This window comes from Scomber scombrus, chromosome 10, assembly GCF_963691925.1.
Source record: "Scomber scombrus chromosome 10, fScoSco1.1, whole genome shotgun sequence".
Taxonomy (NCBI): Eukaryota; Metazoa; Chordata; class Actinopteri; order Scombriformes; family Scombridae; genus Scomber; species Scomber scombrus.
Window position 1 is genome coordinate 14,522,013 of NC_084979.1, and position 24,968 is coordinate 14,546,980.

The 24,968-nt window shown below is 39.8% G+C and overlaps 1 protein-coding gene across 1 annotated transcript; it reads right to left on the reverse strand.

Annotated features, from left to right (window-relative positions):
• Positions 1-1,532: 1,532 nt before the first annotated feature.
• slc16a4 (solute carrier family 16 member 4) lies at positions 1,533-21,033 on the reverse strand. The gene is made up of 9 exons (XM_062427696.1): positions 21,017-21,033; positions 14,003-14,135; positions 13,678-13,810; positions 13,322-13,465; positions 13,012-13,173; positions 12,254-12,901; positions 6,145-6,356; positions 4,038-4,131; positions 1,533-1,741 (listed from the first exon to the last, which is right to left on the reverse strand). Exons 2-9 carry the CDS (start codon positions 14,117-14,119, stop codon positions 1,533-1,535), a joined length of 1,719 nt encoding a protein of 572 aa, XP_062283680.1. The 5' UTR covers positions 14,120-14,135; positions 21,017-21,033.
• Between the last annotated feature and the right edge of the window lie 3,935 nt (positions 21,034-24,968).

The window sequence follows — 24,968 nt, forward strand, 5'->3', positions numbered from 1 at the left end:
TTATCAGTTGGTATGTGAGCATTGCCACTGAAAGTAGATACACTGTCAGTTGTCCCTGTCAGTTGACATGTATAAGATTTAAAAAGGTTACCAGTGAAAAGAGACAAAGGGTCAGTCTTTGTGCAGGTGCTGAAAAAACAGCATAAATTTCAGTTGAAGAACATGAAATTTCCCACTGCCCTTGAATGTTTCAGCCAACAACATCAGTGTTGTCACCAGCACAATACACTCCCACCGTAAATTTTGAAAAGCTTTGAAAAAACAAAAAAGCATAAAACTTGAACCGCAGTTGCAGAAAAATATAAATGTATGAAAATGAGGAACTAATGCAATAAAGTAAAGTGGATGGGGACAGGTCTGAAGTTTAAATGTAGTATAGATGAAAGTATGAATGAGTATAAAGGAGAAGAGGAGCTGAAAATGTTCCACTCACAGATAAACATTCATTTCTGTGGAACAACAAGTTGAATGCTTTTAAAAAGGTTTTTTTTTTAAAAAGATGTCCCCGTGAGCTACATATACTGAGGTTTGATTGATGTGTCTATGTGAAAGTACGTTGAAGTAGTTGAGGGACGTAAAAACATCCAGAATATTAATTAAGACATAAATACAAGAATATCAGTGTGCATCGCTGAAATTGAGCACACCTAAATGCTACTAACACATGCCATACATTCTACCCCTGTGCCTATAATAATGCTGTCAGGATAGGAGATACATTTTTTTTCTCTGTTTAACTACTGAAGCAATTTTTTTTTTTTTTTTTTTTGTTTTGTTTGTTTGTCATTTTTTGGCTTCATAGAGCAGATTACACATTGTGTCATAGAAGCGGTCTACGATTAAGGGGTTGCTCAGTATGTTTTCCATCTGGCAGTCACAGGTCAGAGGAAATGTCATGCAGCATAATCACAACTTGGCCCAAAGTGCATATGTGTGAGTACAGGTTTACTGATATAGGTAAAGGCTTCCAAAGAGATCAGGTGAAATGTATTTCTTTGAGGATATGTGCTAATAATATCATCACAGAAAAAAACTAGCTGAAAACAGGATTTCAAGCTCAGTTGCATAGCTTGTTTCCAGCAATATTATGTGCAATGAAACATTACTGAAACGGGTTGTTTCATTGGAAAACAGGATTAGATTATGTTCTAATAAGTCATGGTTGCAAAGCTGCTGATATTAAAGTGTGCTGGCTGTTGTACATAGAAGGTCATCTTCGGTTTTGATGCATGTACCTCTGATCAAACAAGAACAGGGGATAAAATATTTTGCAGAACACTAAAATTTTGGCTTTCAAATGTTCAACATAATAATCGATTCACCAATGTCCTGACTACTGTATGTTCTTGGACATCATGTTACTGTGGTCATCGACGTCTTTTCCTCGGCCTGTTTTGCACTCCTGAAGAAATGAAGGGTCACTTAGGTCCCGACTTTAAGTTGGAGTCACATTCAAGCTCAAGGTATGCAGGCCCACGGCAAGTTTGAGCATGCTGGTTCAAGATCGAAGGCCTTCCCTGGGTTTCATTGCTCTACACAGCGCCGTTCTGCAGCCGGTCGGGGGTGAAGCAGCCGTTGGTCTTGCAGCTGTTTTCTGCTCTCTTGGTCTGGGTCTGTTTCCTCTTGGCCTTCCAGCGCTGAGCCAGCGGCTCCATGAACAGGGAGACAGAGGAGAGCAGATAGCAGAGGCCAGCCAGGTAGAAAGAACAGTCATAAGTCTGAGTGTAGTCATACAGGAACCCTATAAGACAACAGCAACACAGGAAACGGTAAAATTAGGTCCCACCTTCTAATAAGACAGCCTTTATAAAGCATTTGTGTGTTGTGATTAATGGCTGGTAATGATGGTTAATGATAGACAATTAATACTTCATGAATAAGAATAATGCCTGGATTGCCATGTTTGAAAAGTCCTTTGAGTTGGCATGTATTGTCCTCCAGCAAGACACCTACTGTGTTTTTAGCTAGCTCGTCAGGAAATTTCCTCTGATGGATACTGACCACTGCCTTTATAAAAACAGGAACAAAACCGTTAAACCAAAATCCATTGATTAACAACTTACTAACATTTCCTGTTTTTGCATATTTAGAGTTGTGCCTTTTTAGTGGTGATTTTTCTCAACAAATCTCATGTGCAGAGCCAAAACCAAAAACAATGAACTCATCCCACTAACAAGTAATGTTCATGTATTCAAAGTCTCATATATCATATTTTTCTGGTCCTTAGAGCTCTATTGTTGTGTCCAAAAACAATTAAAAACATGTCAGTGAGGCATGCCACTGCGCTGGGTGACATGTTCCTTTGCCATGAAGATTGTGGTCATGTTAGTCTGTTTAGAAATGGCTTCAAAGACTAATAACAGTGATCATGATTTCTATCAGGAGAGCAGTTTGGTGCAAGGGAGATGCCACTGTGTGGCATATAAGCAGTTATGTTTTTCAATTACTGTACAATGAATTTAAGGTAGTGTTTTTTCTCCACAATGGATTTTAAAATAAATCACTTGTTTCCCATTTGATACTTTTATATTCTTCATATGTCACTTTATAGCAGGGTGAGGACTCAATTTTTTAGCATGCACGACCCCAGTGTTAACTATCATAACTTCCTGTGTTTTATGTCCCTATTTGTTTTCCTTAAAAAGGCCATGTTGACATTTCACTTCAAGAAACGAACAGCTGTGAGACAAGTGGACCTTATGAAAAGCAGGACTACACTAAATCTGCTGCTGATGCACTTAACAGACAGCTATCCAGAGGGGAGGGATTGGTCAACAGGAATGTTGTTACAACCTGTGGCCTGAGGGAGTTTTAAGTAAGAAACCGGTGTTAGGCGTTAGTTTGCCTTACGTCAGTTTCCATTTGAACCGCAGGGATGGTAAACAAAGCTGCATGCTATTTCCGTACCACCCTAAAGGGGGTCAATGGTCACGTTTCAACCCTGAAATCCATAAGCTCCTCTGAGGGGATTGCCGAACACACAGGGCAGGGACCATGTCAGTAGGTTCAAGGGAACCCCCCACTTTAACTGGGGCCAAATGTTACCAATAAAGGGAAAGAAGAGTTGTTTTTTTTCTTGGAAGTACCTCACATATTCACAGAAAAAAGATGAGTGGCTGAATATCTGTCAGGCTAAGACAAATTCTGCATGTTTCAGCGTCCTATATATCAGAGATTTTAATGTGTTGAGAATATTATTTATTTTTTTAGCTGCCCTAGAAAAAGGCATAGTTTATTAGAAGGAATCTGCAACAACCTGGGACTTTGAAAACACTGCAACAAAAAACGGATCACAGATTAAAAACAGGTCTCTAAAACTAACAAAGACAATCTGCCATCACTTAAACAATGTGACTCCAACCCAGCCATGAACACAACTCTGTTATTGTAAGAGTTTGACTCGACTTGCTTGTAGGCAGAATGAAATTTGACCCAGTAACCCCTGTACACATTTTCGTCAAAACAGTCCTGACATCCCAGTCTGCATTGAGGGCTAACTATAGGTTGTTTTTCTCTGTGCTTCAGTTTCTATACTGTATAGTGACTGCATGCCCACAGGCAGACACACACTTGGAGGAACTGCAAGGAATTCAGGGTTTCATGAAAATATGTGCTGCAGCACCTGCAAAAAAATGTATGTTTATAATAAAGGCTTGTCAACCCACTCACTGATCACTCAACTCAATTATACCCCGTTTGAAATGTATATGGATAAGCACACACACACACACACACACACACACACACACACACACACACACACACACACACACACACACACACACACACACACACACACACACACACACACACACACACACACACACACACACACACACACACACAAAAGAACACACACAAACATGTGCACATACTTCACTTCACCCTCTGTGACACAAATCATCTTAGAAAGGTAACATCAGCAACAATCACATGCACATGCACTGCATATGTATGCATTTGTTATTGTGTGTGCATGTGGAAAAGTTTGGCAGATGTGAGAATCCTTAAGGTTTTCCATGACGTGATCCACTCACCTGCCAAAGGAGGCCCTGTGAGGCAACCCAGTCCAACAAAAAACATGGAGAAGCCCATGGAGTTGTTGAGTTTCTCCGACCCCACAAGATCTACCTGCAGAGCAGAACAGCACATTCAACCAGGAGCTCCTCCTCACATTGCACAACTTTTAGCTGTTTTTTTTGTTGTTGTTTTTTTTTTTTACTGTTTTTCTGTTTGTGTTATAAAATGTAAATATACTAGTAATATACATGTTTAAGCTCATTACAAACCATATATGCTATGGAAAACACATCAAAAACTAGGGAAATTCAAGTGTTGACTTGGTTTCTTGTAAACAGTCTAAAACATGCAACAAAGAAAACATTCAATTCAATGTGGCTCAATTGTCCACATGTAATAGCCCAATTTTTTCTCATTGATTCATAATCAGCATTGTGTCATACCTGAAAATAAAGTTATATTTTGCTTCTTTTCAAACATTATTGACATTATCATCAGTATTCAAATAAACCTTTAAACAGCAGTAAGTCAGATTTCGCTACTGTCAAGTGTTGGCCCCTGAACTGAAAGACCTGTCAATCAATTTGCAAGCAATGGCAAGTTTCAGTCCTGTGTGTTGGATTTTGCAGACTTTTGTTTACATCTGAGTAACATGATACGTTTAATGGGCAGGTCTCATTACAACAACCATCACTTGTCAATTCAAACTAGGTGTGTTCATGTTTTAGGAGATGAAAACAAGTTCCTGTCATACTTTTCAAATGGCTCTGCTTCAGACCAGTAAATCAAAAATGTCAGTTTAGGCATTAAGACCAAGCACACCTGTGACTGCATGTGTCTGTGTGACAGAGTGTGCACATTTTATCATGTGCGTGTGTGTCAAGTGTTTTCTGTTGTTGACACATATCATATCAGATCAAAGAAAAAAGATTCTTCCATTCACGTAAAAAAAGAAAAAGGTCAAACGTTACCATTTAAACCCAGAGGCCTGTCCTGGCCTTTAAAACGACCCCACCTCAAAGTGAAATCAAACCACATATGACCTGATGTTTTTGTATTCAGGTGTCATGACCTGAGGTACTGGATACTCGCTGACATAATATGTTGTTCAATCCATAACGGCAGTTGGGAAACATGGTCTTATTCCAGAATACATTTTCCCTTTCAGTGCGTGACACAATAAACCACTTAACCTTTACATGGTACAAAAGTCCTCCACACAAATAATTACTGTGGATTCACCAGATTCGAAAGTTTGATAATAAGGGGATTACATGGTAAATTAGCTACTAATTGATAATAAAGTGAAGACTAACATTGGTGGGATTGTGTAAAAAGTCAAATCAAATCAAGAAAACACACTGTGGCACATTTCTATCTAAATTCTGAAACATTTAACTGCCTTCACTATCTTTATTGATTTTCTAAACGCCACTTTCCATTTGAAAATGGTTGAGAATTACTTTTACTCTCTGTCCTGTTGTGTGATAAAGTATGTGATAAAGAATGTTAAACTGCCTAATGACTGATTGAGACATTTCTAACAACTTTAAATTTATAAGTGAAAATTTGCATTTTCAGGACAGTAAATTTCTGATGATTTAAGTCCCCTGGAAAGATTTTTGCAATTTAGAAACAATTATAGGGAAAATAGATTGATAGTTATTTGAATTGAGTCAGTTGTGATGACTGAACAACCTCTCAATTCGCTTTTCATTGGCATGAAATTTAGTGCAGACATTGATGGTGAACATAGTTAACATTATAACTGCTGAAAACAATATGTTAACATTGCCATTGTGAGTTTTACATACTGATGTTAATATTTAGCTAAAAGTGCTGCCCAAATAAGGTCTTAAGTTTACACTAACAATTAATTGGAATGAATTATATGGATGTGTGCCAATACAACACTGTCTCCATTTTCCCTGTAATAAGTACCAAATCATTCAATTTGTCCATTCCAGGAATCATCCAAAGAATTTACAGTATGTTAGTTCTAATCTAATTGTTTACTATGGGGCCTGCAATATAAAGCATTACTAAGACTGTGGGGAACAAGTGATGAAGATGAGTTTGTTTTAAAAGATATGTGAAGTCAGTCGTGTTGGGTGGTCTCCTTACTAGAACGGGTAGCAGCAGGGCCATGTAGCCGCCACAGAAGACGGCAAAGAAGACAGCGTAAACCATCAGCAGGATATAGGAGGTTGCCAGCGGGGAGAGCAGGTTGACCAGGCCACAGAGGATCAGGTAGGCTTTGTGGTAGTGGTACTTGTGGAAAAGGTTCCTGTCTGTCACCCAGCCTGACGCCAGCTGGGCAATTGTCTCTGTGATACCTGCAACAAAGGCAAACAGGTGAGATGGATGGATGGGTGAATGAAAGTCGAACACAGTGAAGTGAGAGAGAGAAGCTCAATTTGACCCAAAGTAAAACTGTAAGATAGATGGAGGTCTTGGAGGAGAGAGCAAAAGCGATAAGGGTTAAAAATAAGTTATGTAAAAAAAATATTGTTTTAAATATATTGTGTGTACACAGGACTCCCTAAAAAGCAGTGCTGATACTGAGTGGATTATCCTGGTTAAATACAGTAAGATGTTCCACACAGTTTCTTAAAGGAAGGAATAGGAGGAGAGAAGCAGGCTGGGGAATGTATTCAATAAAATATTCAGGTAGTAAGAGGAAGCTGCTCTTCGGTAATGGAGGTTTTGATGGAATCTCAAAGACAAGAGCACGCTCCCTTCACACTTAAATAAAGATGAATCCTGAGGCTTCACATTTGGAAAACAGATCCAGTCCAACCACATATATCTAGTTACCAGAGTAATTAAATAACTGAATAAAACTGATAAAATAATCAGTCTATAATGTTCACAGATTAAAGTTCAGTCAGGAACACTCTCGTCATAGATTAAACCATTTATTGCAACAAATGGTAATCCAGTTTTACTTGGCGTTGAATGCTCCACTCTAAGATGCTCCCTGGATTAGCCAGCAGCATGATGATCTAAAAACAGGGAGCGCAATGCAAACCCTGACTGTAGAGTGGGCCGAAAGCAATACATGAATTGTAGATTGACCCTAGATCCATTATAGGACCCTGAACCAGAAAGATGGAGGCTGGGGTGGTGGAGGCAAGCTTTGCCAGCAGTAGTGTGAGCAACAGTGAAGCAAGATCAGTGTAGGGGGGAGTCATATTTAAAGGGACCACCTTGTGGTGAGAATGGCATTAGTAGGGTGGATGCATCAAAGAGTCAGTTCGTCCCTCTAACTAACCGATGATGGCTGGAACATTTAAAAAATACATTACTCTTTTTTTAATGTAATTTTTCAAAATTTTGCGTACGACAAACACAATTCCACTCACCCAATTTATTTTGGAGTAGTGGTAGAAATGATGATAAATCTGACCATCTTTACAACATCTGAACATGGAATTAAGAAATCATGATCTCAAACTATGCTCATAAATAAAGACAGGAACAATCTGATATCTCAAACCAGGGATAGATTAAAAACAGCTATTTGCGGATACCACTAGTGGTAAGCAAGACAATTTGTTTTTAGTCATATCAGTCTGTTGGTTGGTCCACTACTCAGTTCAGACTGAAATATCTCAACAACTTGTTTATGGATCGCCATGAAATATTGTACAGACATTCATGATTCCCAGTTGATGAATCCTTTTCACTTTGATGATGCCCTGCTTTTTTCTAGCACCAACATGAGGTTGACATTTCTTGTCAAATGTAACTATTGGATCGGTTATAGATTTGTCCATGTATTCAATTAGCAAATGTTGGATGCCAACATGCTAAACTAAGATGGTATACATGGGATGCCTAGTATTATACCTGCTAAACATCAGCATGTTAAAACTATCATTGTGAGTGTCCTGATCTTACCTTTTGCCTCAAAGCACTGCAGTGCCTAAAGACACAGACAGACTTCCTAGTGTGCCTGTAGATTCTTAGACTTGTAATCTGGGTAAACCAGTTCTACCTATTATGCACTGAACTCCTCCTCTCTTCCTTTCTCTCTCAATATGTACGCATTCATAAACCATTAATGCATGTTACTAACTCGGCATCTTCCCTGTAGTTTGGTGCTTTCTTGTCTCGCAGGAGACCTTCAACTGCAGAACGACGGATTACTGTGGTATTATTGTGGTGGTTGCTGTGCTTGTCTGTGTTTCTCTCTCTCCTCTCACCCTCTATCTTTCTCTCTCAACCCAAATGGTCAAGGCAGATGGGCGCACCACCTAGAGACCAGCTCTGCCTGTGATTTTATTCCCATTAAAGGGGAGTTTTTTCTTGCTACTGTCACCAAGTGCTTGATCATAGGGGGAATGTGGGATCTCTGTTAATTAAAGAGTACAGTCTAGAACTACTCTATATGAAAAGTAGCTTGAGAAAACTTCATTTGTGACTAGGTGCTATATAAATAAAACTCACTTGACTTTAAATTCGACACAAACCGCCGTAAATGATGCTTTGTGTGATCACTCCACTTCATCTCAATTCACCTGCTAGCCACCTGCCCCCCTCCAGTCACTAAGATATTTACATGCAGACATGTTTCCTGAACTATGTAAAATGTATATGTATAAAACAGTAAATGCATTTGTTCTTTGGTGTCAAGATATTCCTGGTAGGACCTGCATTTTTCACTAATGCTCAGGTGCACAGAAAGAGTTAACTGTCAAAGTCTGCAACGTGTAGTACGGCTAAAGTCATTTGTGAAGAAATCTACACATGCTGGGACTTATGAATGCATTCTGCCTTGTCCCTCTAATGCAGTCATTTTATGCTGAATAAAAACAAAGTCAGGAGGAGTGTGGGTGTGTATGTATACATAGGTGAGTTTGAGTGTGTGTGTGTGTGGATGGGGGAAAAAAAGAATGTGAAGCAGGAAGGACTACACTTGTCTGGATTACTCTAAGTGTATTTCATGTAAAAACAATGAGAATGTTCCAAGGAAACAGTGGATGGCAACATATCCATCTGTTAACATCTGTGATACACTCGCAACCCCTGAGCAAACTACTTATTATGCACTCGATCCCATCCGATTGATTGTTTGCCCCAGTCGGGTATGATGACTGTGCAGATATGTGCTCTTCTCTGCTGAGGTCAACAGGAACACGATAGGCAGTGCGGAAACTGCAGTGGTGTATTGAGCGTCGCAGGAATAGCTACAAGCAGGCAGCGCTGAGCCATTGATCAATGAAACAAATTGGTTCTATGCAGATCAGGGTTACCCATCATTTGGCTCTGCACTACAGCTGCACAGACTGGAGCCATTACTGATCAGCTTGAACCCAAAATAGATGAAACTTCTGCTGAAGTTACTATGGATCAGTTTGCATACAATGTGTACCATTATTTTTTTTAAAGCATACATATATTTACAATATATGTGAATAAAGGTTACATCAATCAACATAGATCCAAATGAATAAACAATGAAATGCTGTGCCAGTGAACACCTCTGCTTTTCTTACATAACGGAATCTTGAGTACTTGTCTCCGCAGAGGTTAGAGAGATGACATGACGCAGCTGTGCTGTGTTTATGTGTCCTCCTGTAGAGACCCAAGACAATATCCTGGGGTGTCCCCTGCTTGCATACAGACAAGTTGTGGGTTTGTTTGTGTGTTTTAGTCACAGCAGGTTGGTCCAGGCCTGCAGCTGTTCCTGTTCAAACGCAGCACAATGCAGTTTAAATATGGCCTCTCCAAGTAGCACCTTAAGCCAACTTGCATAAGCGGTATTATCAGTTCTGTCCCTTTCTCTTTGTAGTACTGACAGTTAGAGGAGACATATGTGCATGCCTCTGAGCAGACAGTGGAGAGTTGCAAGGTGTGAAGAGAATGATTCTCTTTGCTTTAAAGTAGGACTTTAAGTCACTAGATTAAAGCAAACGGTTATAAAAGGCATGTTGGTTTTCCCAGCTTCTCTGAGGTTGCAGTTGGCTTGTCTTGCCTCCTCTTTTGTACATATTGCCGCCTCAGTGCTCCACTGCAAAGTATCAGTCACTTTAGAACTCGGCTCAAACAAAGTTGGGAGCCCCTCTTGTCACCACGCCAGCAACTTTACTCGGTTAGCTGTTGCTTAGCGACTCAAGTTAGATTCAGTGTTAGAGGCTGAGGGTTGTCGAATAGACTGAGCCGGACGATAGCAGCCTCCCTCCCTTAGTCGAGTCAATGGGCCTCTATGACAAGCACTGGGTCGGGGGAAAGAGGGACAGCGGGACACTGGGATGGTGGCTTTGTGGTGTGTGTGGCGCCCCGTCTCCCAAGCTCTGTCGCTCTGTTTCTCTCACAGTACAGCGCACATGACCAGAGAATGTGACAGAACAAACGTGTCTGAGTCAAAAGAATCTGTCAGTCATGCTGCCCATGGCGCTGATTACTGGCACGGGGCTCATCTGAGTAAACCTGCAGACTTTTTGGGGAAAATTGAGATATCATATCCACTGGTATTTGCTACACCTATACAGAAACATTGTAGAAAGTGTTTCTGAATTGTTTCTAGAACACTGTTTCTAGTTAAGGGCCCTTAACCAGGGGCCACTCTCTGCGTCAATTCTCATTGCAGAGATGTAATGTAGAAAATATATAAAACGTCAGCACTGAAGTCTTTCACACCTCTTACCTGTATTACATCCTTGAGCCTGTGATAACAGTTTCAGATCATTTAGATGTCATTATCCTTATCCGAAGACACCTTTATACACCTTTAAGCAAAGGCAACACCATCTCAGTCTCTGTCTGGTGAGGACTGATGACTGAGGGACGGATTACAGAGCAGAAGCGTGTAACTCATAAACACACAACCCCATCTGTAGCACTTCAATTATTCACAAAGCCTGACCATGCACTCTTAAAGAATTACATGCACATGTGGTTGGTGGTCAAAATGTTAATACTGTTTTCAGCTCATATGGAGTGGCCTCATCAATGGCATACTGCTGAACCCACCCGCTCTAGCCAGTGGACCAAAGTTCAGCTTTTATGTAAGCACATTCATTACATAATACTGCAGAGTCTGAGCAGCTCACAAATAATTAATGCCTAGAAGTTGACTGAGGACTTTTTGCATCACTTCTTAAGCCCAGTCTTAAAGAAACCCGGACCCACTGTATTCACAGTCACTGCGAGTTCCCTGCTGCTGTCACGTTTACTTTTTGACGACATGCATTTTCATGTTTTGAACTGATGCATGGCTACTGCCTATCCAGAAGATTTGTGCAACCCTTTTTGTGATGAAAGCAACTTTATTGATAAAATCCACCAATTTTGTCTTTCATAAGGTTCATTAAACCACTAAGTGCATTTAAATATGAGAAGTATGACGGCAATTAATACAGCAGCCAACACGGTACAGTATAATTTGTATGTGGACACAATTGACTTTGGTACCCGTGATTTTCAAATAGCTGAGCTGGCAGTCGGGTGAGGGGCTGTACTGGTGTTGGATGTAGGAGGACACTCAGGAGAAGTAATGTTTCTCTGATGGAGATACCCAGAGAGGGAGATCTCTTTAAAAATCAAGATGTCTCTAGAAATGTGACGTATTTTAAACATTAATTGCAAAATTAAAGGTATTTGAACAAACACATAAAAGAGCACTATACAAAAGTCACTGTTAAAATGAATCCACTCATTAAAATGTCTTGTTTCATCAATTACAACATGGCCTCTGTGTGACATAAGCAACATTTTTTGTTTTGCATGTTATAAAAGCCTTTATTTTAATACTCCTCACATTCATAGCCTGATTAAAAGACGCAACATTTTGTTATGCAGGCAGTGTGCTGTTTCCCACACTTGAAATTACCATTGAGAGGCTCAGCTGTGAGGCTGCTATTGATATCTTCTTTTTTAAAGGACATGCTGTATATTACCAACTCTGTCACTGGCTGCTGTGTTAATTTTATTTTTTGTGTTTTTTACTTTACATTTAAAGTACACAAGTACAACAAGTCTCAATGTTTGTTTGGGTATCTCTGACTGTTATTTTAAGACAGATCTGAAAAATTGTGAATCTACTCTTTAAAGCTTAAAATGTAGGTTTTACCAAAGTTGACTGGCACTTAATTTGACACTTAATTTAGGAACCATTATCTGGGTTTCACTGTCAAAATCAACAATATTTAGATAACGCAAGATAATTTGGTTTATTAAGGTGGATCATAATGATAAAGTAGAAACTACTGACAAATGTGTGCCTCACCTGCAACAGAGATGATAAAAGAAGCGTCCATGGCATCGATGCCCAGGGTTCTGGCTCGGGCCGACAGGTGGAAATAGGGGATGAAATAGGCCAGCTGGCTGAAGACCAAAGACCAAGTGTAGATGCAAAAGAACGGGTCCTTCAGCAATGAGAAATCAAGTACTTTGGTTTTTCCAACGATCACCTCACTCGGTGTGCTGACATGTGAGGCAACAATGGTGGAGCCATTCATGCTGCTGTTAAGCTCAAAGGAATTGTCTGGGGTTGTGGGTTTACATTGACCCAAGTCATTGTGGGGCTCATGGCCATTCACTCCATTGAGGACCAGTCTGGTTAGTTCAGGGTTCACTAACTGGTCCTGGAGTCCCTGAGTACACTGCCTCTCCAGGTCTTCAGTGTCCCTATGCGGAGGAGGAGGGGATGGAAATGAGTCTGATTTGGAGATGCCATTGGATAAGTGAGAGGAGCCATTCAAGCAGCTTTTAGTGTATTCCTTCTCGGAGGAGCTCTTGAGGGAGACAGCTGGGCTCTTTTGGGAGGGAGAAGAAGTTAGGTTTGACACAGAGGGTGGCTTCACGTTGATGGGTCGCAGAAGCAGCCCAGTTGCAACCAGATTCAGCATGAGACCGCCGAGAATCAGCATTGCCCCTGTGAAGGACGAAGAGAACTTATATGTGCTGCATTTCTACCACCACTCACCAAAAAAACAATGAAATACACCAGAACTGCCTGTTCTTTAACACATTTATTCTATCTACCTTGCCAAGCATACTGGTCCAGGAGCAGCTGAGTGAATGGAGCAAGTGCAAAGGTCAAACCCATCCCAGAACGTCCGATCGCATAAGCTGTTGCTAACCTCTTTCGGAAGTACAGCGCTGTGACCACGGAGAAGGATTGGTATAGAAGTGCAAAACCCATTCCTAAATGGAGTAACGAAAGTTAACACCTTGTAAGTCAGACAAGAGACAAATTCAACCTCACAACCTCAAATCGAGGTCATCATGCAGAAGATGACCTTGCTTTGAGTCCCATTGAATTACTTTTGGGTCACTACACATTTCTACTCACCAACTATCACTCCCATGCTGATGTAGAGGAACACCACGCTGTTGGCAAAAATACTCAAGATGAAGCCACCGCTAACCAGCACTGCCCCAACGATGGAGGTCGCCCTGGTTCCTACCTTAGCACAGGCCACAGAGGCAAGGGGTGCTACAGAAGTAACAGAAGAGGAAGCATGAAGACACAGGATGTCAAAAATGTTCCTAATTTTCTACTGATAATGGTACAACCATTGCCAACTTCTCTCAACTCTTTAGGGAACATGAAGGAGAGAGGACACAATTACACGAGAAACCTCTGAGATAATCACTATAGGGATTCTTAAGCAACAATACAGAGCTGAAAAACGTTTTGACACCAACCTCCTGAGAGACGCAGACTTGACATGATGGAACCGATCCAGCTGATGCTCTCTGCTGAGCCTCCAAACTCATCTTGGAACGCCACAAAGAAGATCCCAAAGCTCTTCAGTGTTCCCATCACGAGGACATTTACCTGCAGCCGTTCAAAGAAAAACACACATACAAACACACGCAAATAATGGAAAGAAGATCAGTGCTTCGGTAGCAGGAAAAAAAATCATCACTTATGTTTCAATGTTATGAAGTTAACCTCAAATAAGACATTTTAAAAGCATCTTGTTAATAAAATAAACTCAATGGAGAGATGAGGGAGTATCAGACATACCAGGAAGCAATGTAGCACCACCATCCAGCCCCAACCTCCATCTGGAGGGTCCTCATACTGGATCTCTTTCTCTTTCTCCTTCTTAGTGGTCATGGCATCCTTTCTGAAGAGGTTCATGGCTCTCTTGTTTTCACTGGAAGAAAGAAAAAAAGAAAAAACATAAATAACTTCAAAGTCACATGTAGTCGGCTGCCTTAGAGAGAGGACTTATTCTGATTAGGGCGGCTGTGGCTCAGGAGGTAGAGCGGTCGTCCACCAATTGGAAGATTGGCGGTTCGATTCCCGGCTCCTCCAGTCCACATGTCGATGTGTCCTTGGGCAAGACACTTAACCCCAAATTGCTCCCGTTGCTGTGCCAACGGTGTATGAATGATTAGCTTCTCCTGATGTGCAGGAGTGGTAGCTCCTGCCATCAGTGTATGAATGTGTGTGAATGCGGTGAATGAAATGTATTGTAAAGCGCTTTGAGTGGTCGAAAAGACTAGAAAGGCGCTATATAAGTACAGGCCATTTACCATTTACCATTATAAATGCAGTGTACAATGCATGACATATTTGCACAGTTGAGTCGACTCAACATTTTATTCCACATTCATTTAAAAAATACTTGCAACAAAACAGCTGGAAGGAGGTCATCTTTCAAAGAAAAAGAAATACATAATTGTCTTACACTGCTCTTGCTTCAAGCAACTTTATAGAAAACTGTTGATCAAAATGTCAATCAAATCACTTTGAACTGTTCAAGGAGACGACTGATGGTTAACAGTTTTGACGTTTTTAATCATTGTGCCAAGAGTAACTGACAGTAGACAGCAAGCTGTTTCACCTGTTAATACAGTCACTGAGGTGTGAAACAGGTCAGTTACAGTACAGCTGAAGCTGGTTATTCTTCCACCTCTTTTGCTCTTATTACAGCTACTGCACTATACTGAATGTCTCAGCAGTGTTTACATTGTGTCTGTTAATTATGAGACTCTTGAAGCTGCCTGTCAGCACATAACTGCATGTCCACTGCATGAACATTTGCTTTAATGATTATGTTTTAAATTGTGTGATATTTTACATTTTGTGATATTTTAAACATTACAGCTTTTATTTAAAGGTATAATACACTGTGTATAGACTCATACAAAGGTGATCCCTCTCATCGTATTTTTGTGAAAATCATCCTTTTAAACCTTATTTTCATTATGAAATGCAAATCTGATAGCAAACACATGAATGAACTAAACTGCACAACACAACTATTGCTTAGGTCTTAGATTTTCCCTTGCCAGACTTGAGAACTAACTGTTTGACATTATTTTAACTAAAACAGCACCACCAACAGCAACACCACCAACTATAGGCACAGTCAGGTGTCTCGATGACACTGCCCTATGGTGTACTTAACCAAAGCAATGACCTGGCCTACAGAAAAGAGGTTGAATTGTCAGCTGGTTTGATGTACATTTTTTAAAATTTCAAGTTGAGAAGACCAAAGAGTTGATTACTGATGGAAGAGGTCACACGCACACACACACACACACACACACACACACACACATTGCCAACAACTAAATTCGAAACAAATTACTACTATGCAAACTACGTCATTAATTCCACATAAAAATACGCCTGTGAACTCATGTGCTCAAGCCACTGGCTCAACAAGCTGAAATGATGCAAACCAAGTAATTTCTCCCACTAAGACAAATGCATTAGCAAAACCTCTAACCTAGCCTTCCAATGGCATAGAAGTTCACTTATATTGCTAGCAATCAGCTAACAATGAAGGATTTTTCTTTTGAAAGATAGAAATTAATCCATATATCTCACAGCAGAAAATTTGAGCATTGCCAATAACAATGTTAATCAATGCTATAGATAATTAATAAAGCAAGACTCACCAATCTGTTGAAAAACCTGTCATAGTCCTTCGTTCCTTTCTACAAGAACGGACCTTTCAAGGACCTTTGCCTGTATGAACTTTGTGTGCCCCCATGACACGAATTAATATCTGTGCTATATTTATGCAACTGCAACCAAGGAGACATTAGGACATTTGGTGGAGTTTCACCAACATTGGCTCACTGAAATAAATAGGTGATAACATCTTCCTGAAAATACTAGAAGGTTTAGTAGGCTATTACTAACCCAAATAGTTAGGACAGATGGGTATTCAATAGAGTGATAACAGTGAAATTGGGTGACATGCCTGTGTTGTGAGCCAACTGTCCTGCACTTTGACACTTTGGCACCCTAACAGGCAACATGAGCCCTTGAATAACTTCAAGTCCTTCTTGGATAACATTTCTTAAAGGTCTTCCTCCTAAGACTTTGATTTCAAACTCAGACTTGGAAATCGTTTTATGATCAAACAGGACTTCCAGACAAATACCAATCAATATTAATGTTTTTACTAGAATCATGTCAAAGTTAAAATAAATGAAACTTTTGAAGCCCTCAAGAGGACACCACTAAGAAACAGTTGGATGCAGGGGCAGTGGTGGGATCAGAGATAAAGCAGAGGGGGCAAACAGCAGCAGACAGTTTGACATCTTTAATAGATTGGCCCACCAATAATATTGACAATGGCAACAAGCAAACTCAGCCTGTCTTGTGTCCAAATTTATAGCTGCTGATTTAAAGTTAAGTGGCACCCAGAATTACAGAAGCAAGTGCAACAGAGTAGTGATGCATCATGGCCAATTTCATAGTAGCCAGGCTTCTAGACCACAGTGTAAAATCTTGTTCTAACACTAGGCCATTGTCACCAACTATCATCATGTCACCGGTTCCCTGGCACAATAAAACCAGTACTTAAACTTTCAGTTAAGTCCATCGGTCACTCCCCCTGTGTTGATGGAGCAGCACACCATACTCTCAGTTTGGAATCAGAATTGTTGTTTCTGTACATGGTCTGGCTGTTGGAGCTAGAATGCTGCAACAGCATTTAAAGGGTCAGTTCACCGAAATCACAGAGCAACATATATTTTCCCCACTTGTCTCACTTGATGCAGATACATCTGGTTTTATTTGACAGCATGACTCGCATATAGAGTACAAGCTGCATGTATGATTATTCAGATATGTTTACAGAGCTGCTGAACTCTTTGCTTTTTTAAGAATAACATTGCACTTTAAATCACAGGGCAGTCTCAGGCTTGCTTGAGTCTGAGATATACAAAGCCCCAGATGCTGAAAGCAGGTGTAGAGGTTATTAGGTGTAGTAAACCTATGTGCATTCACCAGTCTTTGGTAGCTTGATCACTAACTCAGTCTGACTTAGACATGTATAAGAAGCAGAAACCAAATTAGGCAGAAAGCACAGAGCGGATTAAGAGGGGAATGAATTGGGCCAGTGTACTGCGAGTAAGTATTTCCCTCCCATGTGCTGTTCACAAGTTGTCCTCAGAGTGTGCTTGGGTGCATGTTGGTGAATGTGCCGAGGGTCTGAGGGTTTGAGCGATGGGGGATTGGAGATCAGCCCCTTTGTAGTGAGGTATTAACACCATGTTGCTGCAAACTTCAGCTGAGACATTCTTTCTAACTTTTATAATGTGTCTAGTCAAATATTACACTTTAGTAAGGTTACTTTGCAAATACAGCTATCCAAAATCTGTCCGTATTTGACCTGCCATTTATATGAGGTACATATTACAAGTAATATACAATATTACAAGTAGGTAAGTATTTCCTGCAGAGAAGGACCAGCCAATGAGATGCTATGAAAAGATCACCTCATCATTTATCAGTTGAAATCATTGTATTGGGTCTAGATTGACCGAACTGAAAACAGAAGTTTGTGCCTGGACAAAAAAGGGCCCGGAGGGGTGTACTCATTCTTACTTTAAAGCATTCACACACACCTAGCGCTGTTGGTGTTTACAATAGGAACAGCTGAACAGGTAACATTTTTTTCAGCTGGGACAGAGCCACATGCTTAGAATGCTTAAACACCCAACCGCCCTCTCAGACATACACACAAAAACACAAGCACTGAGAGCTGAGAGCTTGACAGTTGAATAACGTATGCGCAAGAGTGCAATAAAACTACAGTCAGTGCCTTGTGCTGCAATACATTGCGCACATTTTGTTAGAAAGTAGCAATTTACATACATTATGTAACCTAAGTATTATATATTAGCCAAATTCAAACTGATACATTTGCTTTAAAATTAAACAGTGTGTCGTTAAACTATGACATGGAGCAGCTGTGGCTCAGGAGGTAGAGCACATTGTCCACTAAGCAAAAAATGGTTGGATCTCCAGATTCTTAGGCAAGATACTGACACCCAAATTGCTCCAGAAGGCTGTGTCATCAGTGTCTGAATGATTAGAAACTCTTCCTCATAAGCAGGTTTGCACCTTGCATGGTGGCCTCTGCATTAGCTTATGAACATGTGTGTGAATGAGTGAATGTGGCATGTAGTGTAAATAGATTAGATATAGAGAAAGTTATTTTCTACAAGTCAACTGTGGGCCCAATTAAATGGATTTCTAACATTCAAGTAAAAGGAAACATAGCTGAACATTTGTGATTCAATTTGACAATAAAGATTAAAAGAATGTTTAAGAGCTCCAGGCTGTGACCAAAATCATTACCTATTTCCTTTACAGTCCACAATATTTACTGTCTGCCACTTTATTTGAGTGTCTGATTGTTAATATAGTGTGATGAAACATAAAAAATTGTGTCCATGGCATGTTCACAACTTTCTGCTAATAATCCCACTATGTAGTGTGAAGCATTTTATAGATGTTTTTATAGTAAATTGCAGTGGTGGAAGACCACACTTGATGTTCCTTCATTACTGTTCAAAGTGTCAATTTACTGCTCATTATAAAGAAATCTACTGTCTATTATACAAGTGACAGATTGAATATGGGGATGATTTCAGACACAGATGAAGTAACAGCCACATCCTTTCACTTCACTGAGAGGACATAAGGAATGCAGAGGTTCATGCTATCCACCCCGAGATCCAAACCCCTCCATGCCTCGACCAGCAGCAGGAGTTGCATGCGCAATGACAAGGACATGATCCCTCACAGGCTTCTCACCTGCAAAAACTGCAAGTTGTGTTTGTTGGAAAGCACGAACGCTGCTTGAAATTGCGGCGGGGCAAGCGTTTTGCACCGGCACCCCCTGTGAACTGTTAATTATACTGGCACGTAATAAAAGAGTTTGATTAAGTCAGTGTTTGGTCAGTGTGTGTTGTTCATTAATGATCTATGCTATAAGCCTGTTTTATTCCTACTGACGTAAACAAAACAAGCAGCAATAGAAAACGTGTAAGTCTATTCATATTAGACCGTTATTAGACTCAGTTTGGGAATGACAACAGTTATTCATTTTTTATTTGAATTTTAGTGAATAATCTGGGTTTTCATTTATATTATGATGGAAGGTTGTACATTTTAGGTTAATATAAAGGCGCTCTGGCAGAATATCCAAACCTAGCACTCCTGCTCAGGCAGATTTATGCAGATATTACGCAAGATCACTTTTAAATACACTGAATGCTGCACTAGACTGTATCAGCGTTGCATTCAAAATGATGGGATTCAAAGGACAGAAAGAGGCACAGCCACATGAAAGCAAGTAAGACAGCAGACAAGTTTGCAACCAAATTTGCCCAAATGTCATTCACATAGCAGAGATGTTAAACAGAGTCTGTACAACATGAAATACAGCTTCTAATCTATGCTGTGACACAAGTATTAAATGAATTTCTTTGTAAAATAAAAGAGGCTGATGTTTTCCATCTGTTCTAAGTTTATCTGAACACAGCTACAGTTTTTCTTGGGCATGAACACTTTGGGTGGTTTCATTGCTTTTTAACCTCCTTCATCTTCCATGAATTTCACACATAAGATTTTTTTTTTACCTCAGAAAGTATCTGAGAGCAGACTAATACAGCAGCAAAACACTGATGGCCATTATTCAGTAAGACACAAACAAGCCCAATGTGTACCCGCACTACTGCATCTTTATTTTCCAGCAACTCTAGAAAAAAAGTTGAAATTGGCTCATACTATGTGTAAACATAGCAACCTGGTAGATTGTAAAAAGTGAAATGTTATCCTGACTGGTGTGTGCCTGCCATTATCTAAATGCAAATAATGCAATTCTCATTTCATTTTAATTTGACACAAGCTAAAATAACTAATACCAGCTGCACCTTGGTAGCCTAGTGGGTAAGACATACACACATGATTACAATGAGTATGGGCCTATTTGAAATTCCAAAATTCAGTTTCGTTATAATTGTGGCAATGTTATACATTGGAGTCCATAACATCTGCTGTTTACATGAATTATGCATTTTCAACCATGAACATTGTTTTTAATTTAATTTTGTTGTAGATCATGCACACAAAATGTGCCAATAAAAACTGACCATATTCAGTTAATGTAATTTTAATGTTAACAGTCTTGTACTTCCATAAAGCCTTCTTGTATACTTTTGATTCCCCAAACTTTACAAGGCAGATGGGCTGACAGGATTTAAAGGATAAGCTTATATTTTTTAAGTCAATTATTAGTTAGTCAATTATAATAGTCACATGCCTGTATGTACATGGACCAGTCTAAAATCGGGTAATTTGGAGATTACATCATACCACAAAACAAGAACTGTTCATTTTGCCGCCATTGTTGTGAAAACAGTACTGAGCTTAGGAGATGTGAGTCTGCGTGTTATAGGTTTTTGCCAGCAGAACTGTGTAGATGGTGTCATTCTATGTGTTACTATGATCAACTCTTGCACCTATGTGAAATTTAAAGAATATTTTACCAAAAGTAAACCTTTGTATTTGTTGTCCCTGCAAGCAGGAATGATGTGTGATAAAGTTTGAACTTTATGGAAAACAAAACATCATTACATTACATTAATTACATTATATTTTTTAATATTAACAATAGGAAAACCATCATAAAAAAATAATAAAAATGCCTCCTACATTCTTATGCATATATATAGTGACATAAAGAGAGGTATTATGATAAAAACCAGCTTGGTGATTTACCTGTTATGCTGTTTTGGTGATAAGGCTCTGGAGGTGAAGCGTAAACTCGGAGATCCTACTCTGTGAGTGTCATTCTCAGCTTGGTCGAAGGGCACTTGAAACTATGGCTGCATCAAGATTCGCTTTACACCTACAACAAGAAGAGGACAATAATACATGAAATAAGAAAGAATACAAGATCATGAGAAAAAAAGATTTAGAAAAAAAACACAGGTACATGCATGCTCACATCCCTGAAACTTGAAAGCAGAAACATAAGTTGCACTCACCAAACAAACACTGTTGATATTTGGTAAGTATTTTCTGTATAGAGAATATTCTAAATATGTCAAAAATGCAGCACAGCACATCACTGTCCACATATGCTGCAGAGAACCAAACAAATTGTGCGTTCAGTTCCTCTTAGAAGCTCTTAAACCTGTGAATTAACAAGACAAAGAGTCTGCGGTGGTGCTTTGAGCTAAATTCTACCATCAGATTGCTAACATGTGATGTTTAGGTATATGTTTACTGTAATGTTCACCATCATAGTTTAGTGTGTTAGCATGCAACCTTTTGCTACCTAATACTAAACACAAAGCTCAGCTGAGGCTGATGGAAATGTCATTGGTTTTTCAAGTATTTCATGAGAAACCAGAGTAATTTAACAAACTGATGATTTGATCTGATGGTTGCGCTGGAGGAAAAATGAAGGGATTACCAAAGTTATTACTTTTCATCCTGGGGGGAATCATGATCCATTGTATCAAATGTCATGACCATCCATCCAATAGTTGAGACATTTTGCTCTAAACCAAAAATGTCAACCTCATGATGGTTCAAGAGGAAAGGTAATTCTTCATAAGGAGTCATCCCACGAGTCAAACCACGAACATCACACAACATCACAGCATACAGTCAATAATTGTTGAGGTACTGGCAGGTACAGCCTGGATCAAAGCAGTGGACCACTTGAGCAACCAACCTCCCCAGATCCATGCAGCTAGCTAGCATTGGATAAAACTTCTCCCATGTTTTTAACAGGAATTTGCTCTAAAATTGCAAACAAAGTGTTTAACTCCCATATTTCTATAATACCCTGTGATTATCAACATCTACAAAGTTTTTGCCTGATTTCCTTTTTTTCCTTCCCATTGCTTCTTTATTATGTGCAATATTTACAAGTGACTGATGGCCCAAGTTGTTAATATATTTGGTCTACAGATGCACACTTCAAAGAATGCGGCCCTTTAACTGGGATGCAGTCAAAATGCTTTAGTTATTGGTCTGACTCAACAGATTTATGGCACTGACAGGAGGCATGTTGCATTTTGCTTGTTTGCTGTTTTTTAGGTGGGTAACTAATCACATGAACATGTTCTGCACTGTATTCAAAACTTAGTACAGAAGTCACACGTTATTAAATCAATTATACATTGCATATTACTGCATTACTGGTATCACACAAAGTGATGAAAGTAAGAGAGTTAAGACTTGTCTGGGGAAAAAATGGTGTTGCGCTTCAATTTTTCTGTGTTTGAGTGTTGGTGGCAGAAGCTCAATCACAGCAGTTAGGCTCTTTTGGCTCTTGCTTTGTTTTGATCTGGGTCATTGCAGGGAAAGGGGTTTAGCACAAATGAGAGGATCCAAATTGTAATAGTTACTCAAAATAATACTTTCCAGGCTCAGGTTGCCCCTCCACACCCCAAAAACTTCATTAAGGAGTGGATCTCATAATATATTATTATCATCATTTTCATCATTATTATTGTTAGAGGCAAATGAACCATTTTAAAGTTAACCATTTTAAAGTTAACCCTGAAGAGAACCTTAAATGCTCCTCTTGTCAGACAAGAGAAATCCCCCACTGTGCAGATGTCTCTTAAATACCAGGAAAATGAAAATAAAAAGCACAAATTAAGTTAGCCAGATGTCCCTCTGTTGCTGACTTCTTTGCTCTCACCACATCCCCAGTGAAGAGGAAAGTGTCCACACCTATGGAATATAGGAAAAATCCCATAGCCCACCCCAGCTTTGTTCATTAAACAGGCCATTGACAGCGGTTTAGAGTTAAGACAAGAAAATCTTAATAACGGCAGAGCATGCAAAATGCACAAAAAGTGAGTCAAACAAAGATCTGGCCTCCAAATTGTCACATATTTCACTGCAACACTGAGAAGATTTAATTTTTCATTGTAAAGGGAGTCTGAAAATACACACTACATCACATCTGCTGTTGTCACTGTAATAGTAGATCCATTACATACAGTGCATGACTGTAAAGCAATACTTGGTAAAATTATACTTCTCCCAGTGCAGCATTATTGTCATTGATTCTTACCATGCGCAGAGAAAGTGAAACGACTCACACAAATATTATCAAACTCTACAGCTGATCAGCAGCTGCAAACAAGTGTATATTTTTCATCCTAACAGGACAGTTTTGTAAAGTGTTACTCAGGTCAGAGTAGAAGTACCCCATTGAAAGTTCAAAGGCTCACCAAAAGACACTCATTTACTCACAAAGTAGAAATACCTGAATTTTGAGTTTTGAAGTTCCAACTCTACTAGTATAGCCTGTGTAGATTATGCATTGATAGCTGAATTATTTTGTCCCGGTGTAATTATTTTGAAGATTATCTTTTTTTAAAGAACTGGCTTTTAAACAGTTTTTCCATGTATCTTTACTTATGCTATTTCTTGGTGACCTGTCTTATTTCATCCATTAAGATTCTCCAAATTCACAACCTGGAGTTTCTGCATGACCACAGCCTCGCTCTGCACTGAGCTCTGAGAAAAGCCAGGCATCAGTCCTGAGGAATTGAGAGATTATGTAGGTAAACGCAGGGTGTTTAGTTGAAAGCTTTTGGCTTAGTCCACGGAGAGCATAGGCTACACACAAAACCGTATTATTGTGAGGAGAAAACAGGGAGGGAGATCTTACCGTGTGTAGCTCTGAGCCAGTTATCTTCACTTCACAGGCCTGTTGCATTGTGCCCCTCACTCAAACTCAACACTGGTAAACAAGGCAAGAAAAAGGGTCGTTCAAGCAGATGCGAAACTTCAGGCTCACTGACACTTTTTACAATTTCAAGAAGATGTCATCTGGGCGCCATCTGAGGAAAAGAGGCACACACTTGCAATGACGCAATGTAGGTGAAAAGTTTTAAACTGATAAATAACTTTCGAGGGTCGCAGAGGATGACAGTCTGAGGGAAAATTGTGGTGGGAGGTTTGGTGCGAAAAAAAGAATAAGGAAAACAATAAGGGGGAAAAAAATGTATGTAAATATGATTGTTTTTTGTTCGTCCCCTCATATTGAAAACTAATAATTTGCTGAAGGCTACAAAAACCGCTTCAAATTTGCAACATCAAAAAAATCCATACCTGCAGTCTCCTTCAGTCTTCGACGCGCTTTCTGCCCTTATATTAATTAGTTTAATTTGACGCGTAATTTGGGGGTTTCTCGATCTGGTGTTGTGCGTCCCAGAAAGGCGTGCGCGTTACCAGTGAGGCAGGATGCCGTGCAGGAAGTTTTAGCTGAGAGAAATTGCTGCGGGACTTTTCTCTCCGAGGATAACCGTGCCATAACTTTGCCTCTGTGAGCGAGTCCCTTTAAGTTGCATCTCACATCTCTGCCTCAACATCGCTGGCTGAGCGGAGGAGCCGCAGATTGCAAAGCCTTCACTGAGGAGAGCCACGTGACTGAGACGTAGCAGTGATCCTCATCTGAGGGCTTCAGAGAGAGGGAGAGAGAGAGAAGGAAAAAGCCCCTGCAGTAAAAAAAAAAAAAAAAAAAAAGGCATCACAGCCACCGCAGTTTATCCAGGTCCTGAGGAGACAGTGCACCAAGACGCACTGCGCTGTCAATCTATACCACGGACAAGGGGTACACATGTTTCCCAGTCATACAATCTAAGATTATTATAGTCCCCCCTCCCCAATCGTACAAAACCTGAATTCAGTTACCTGT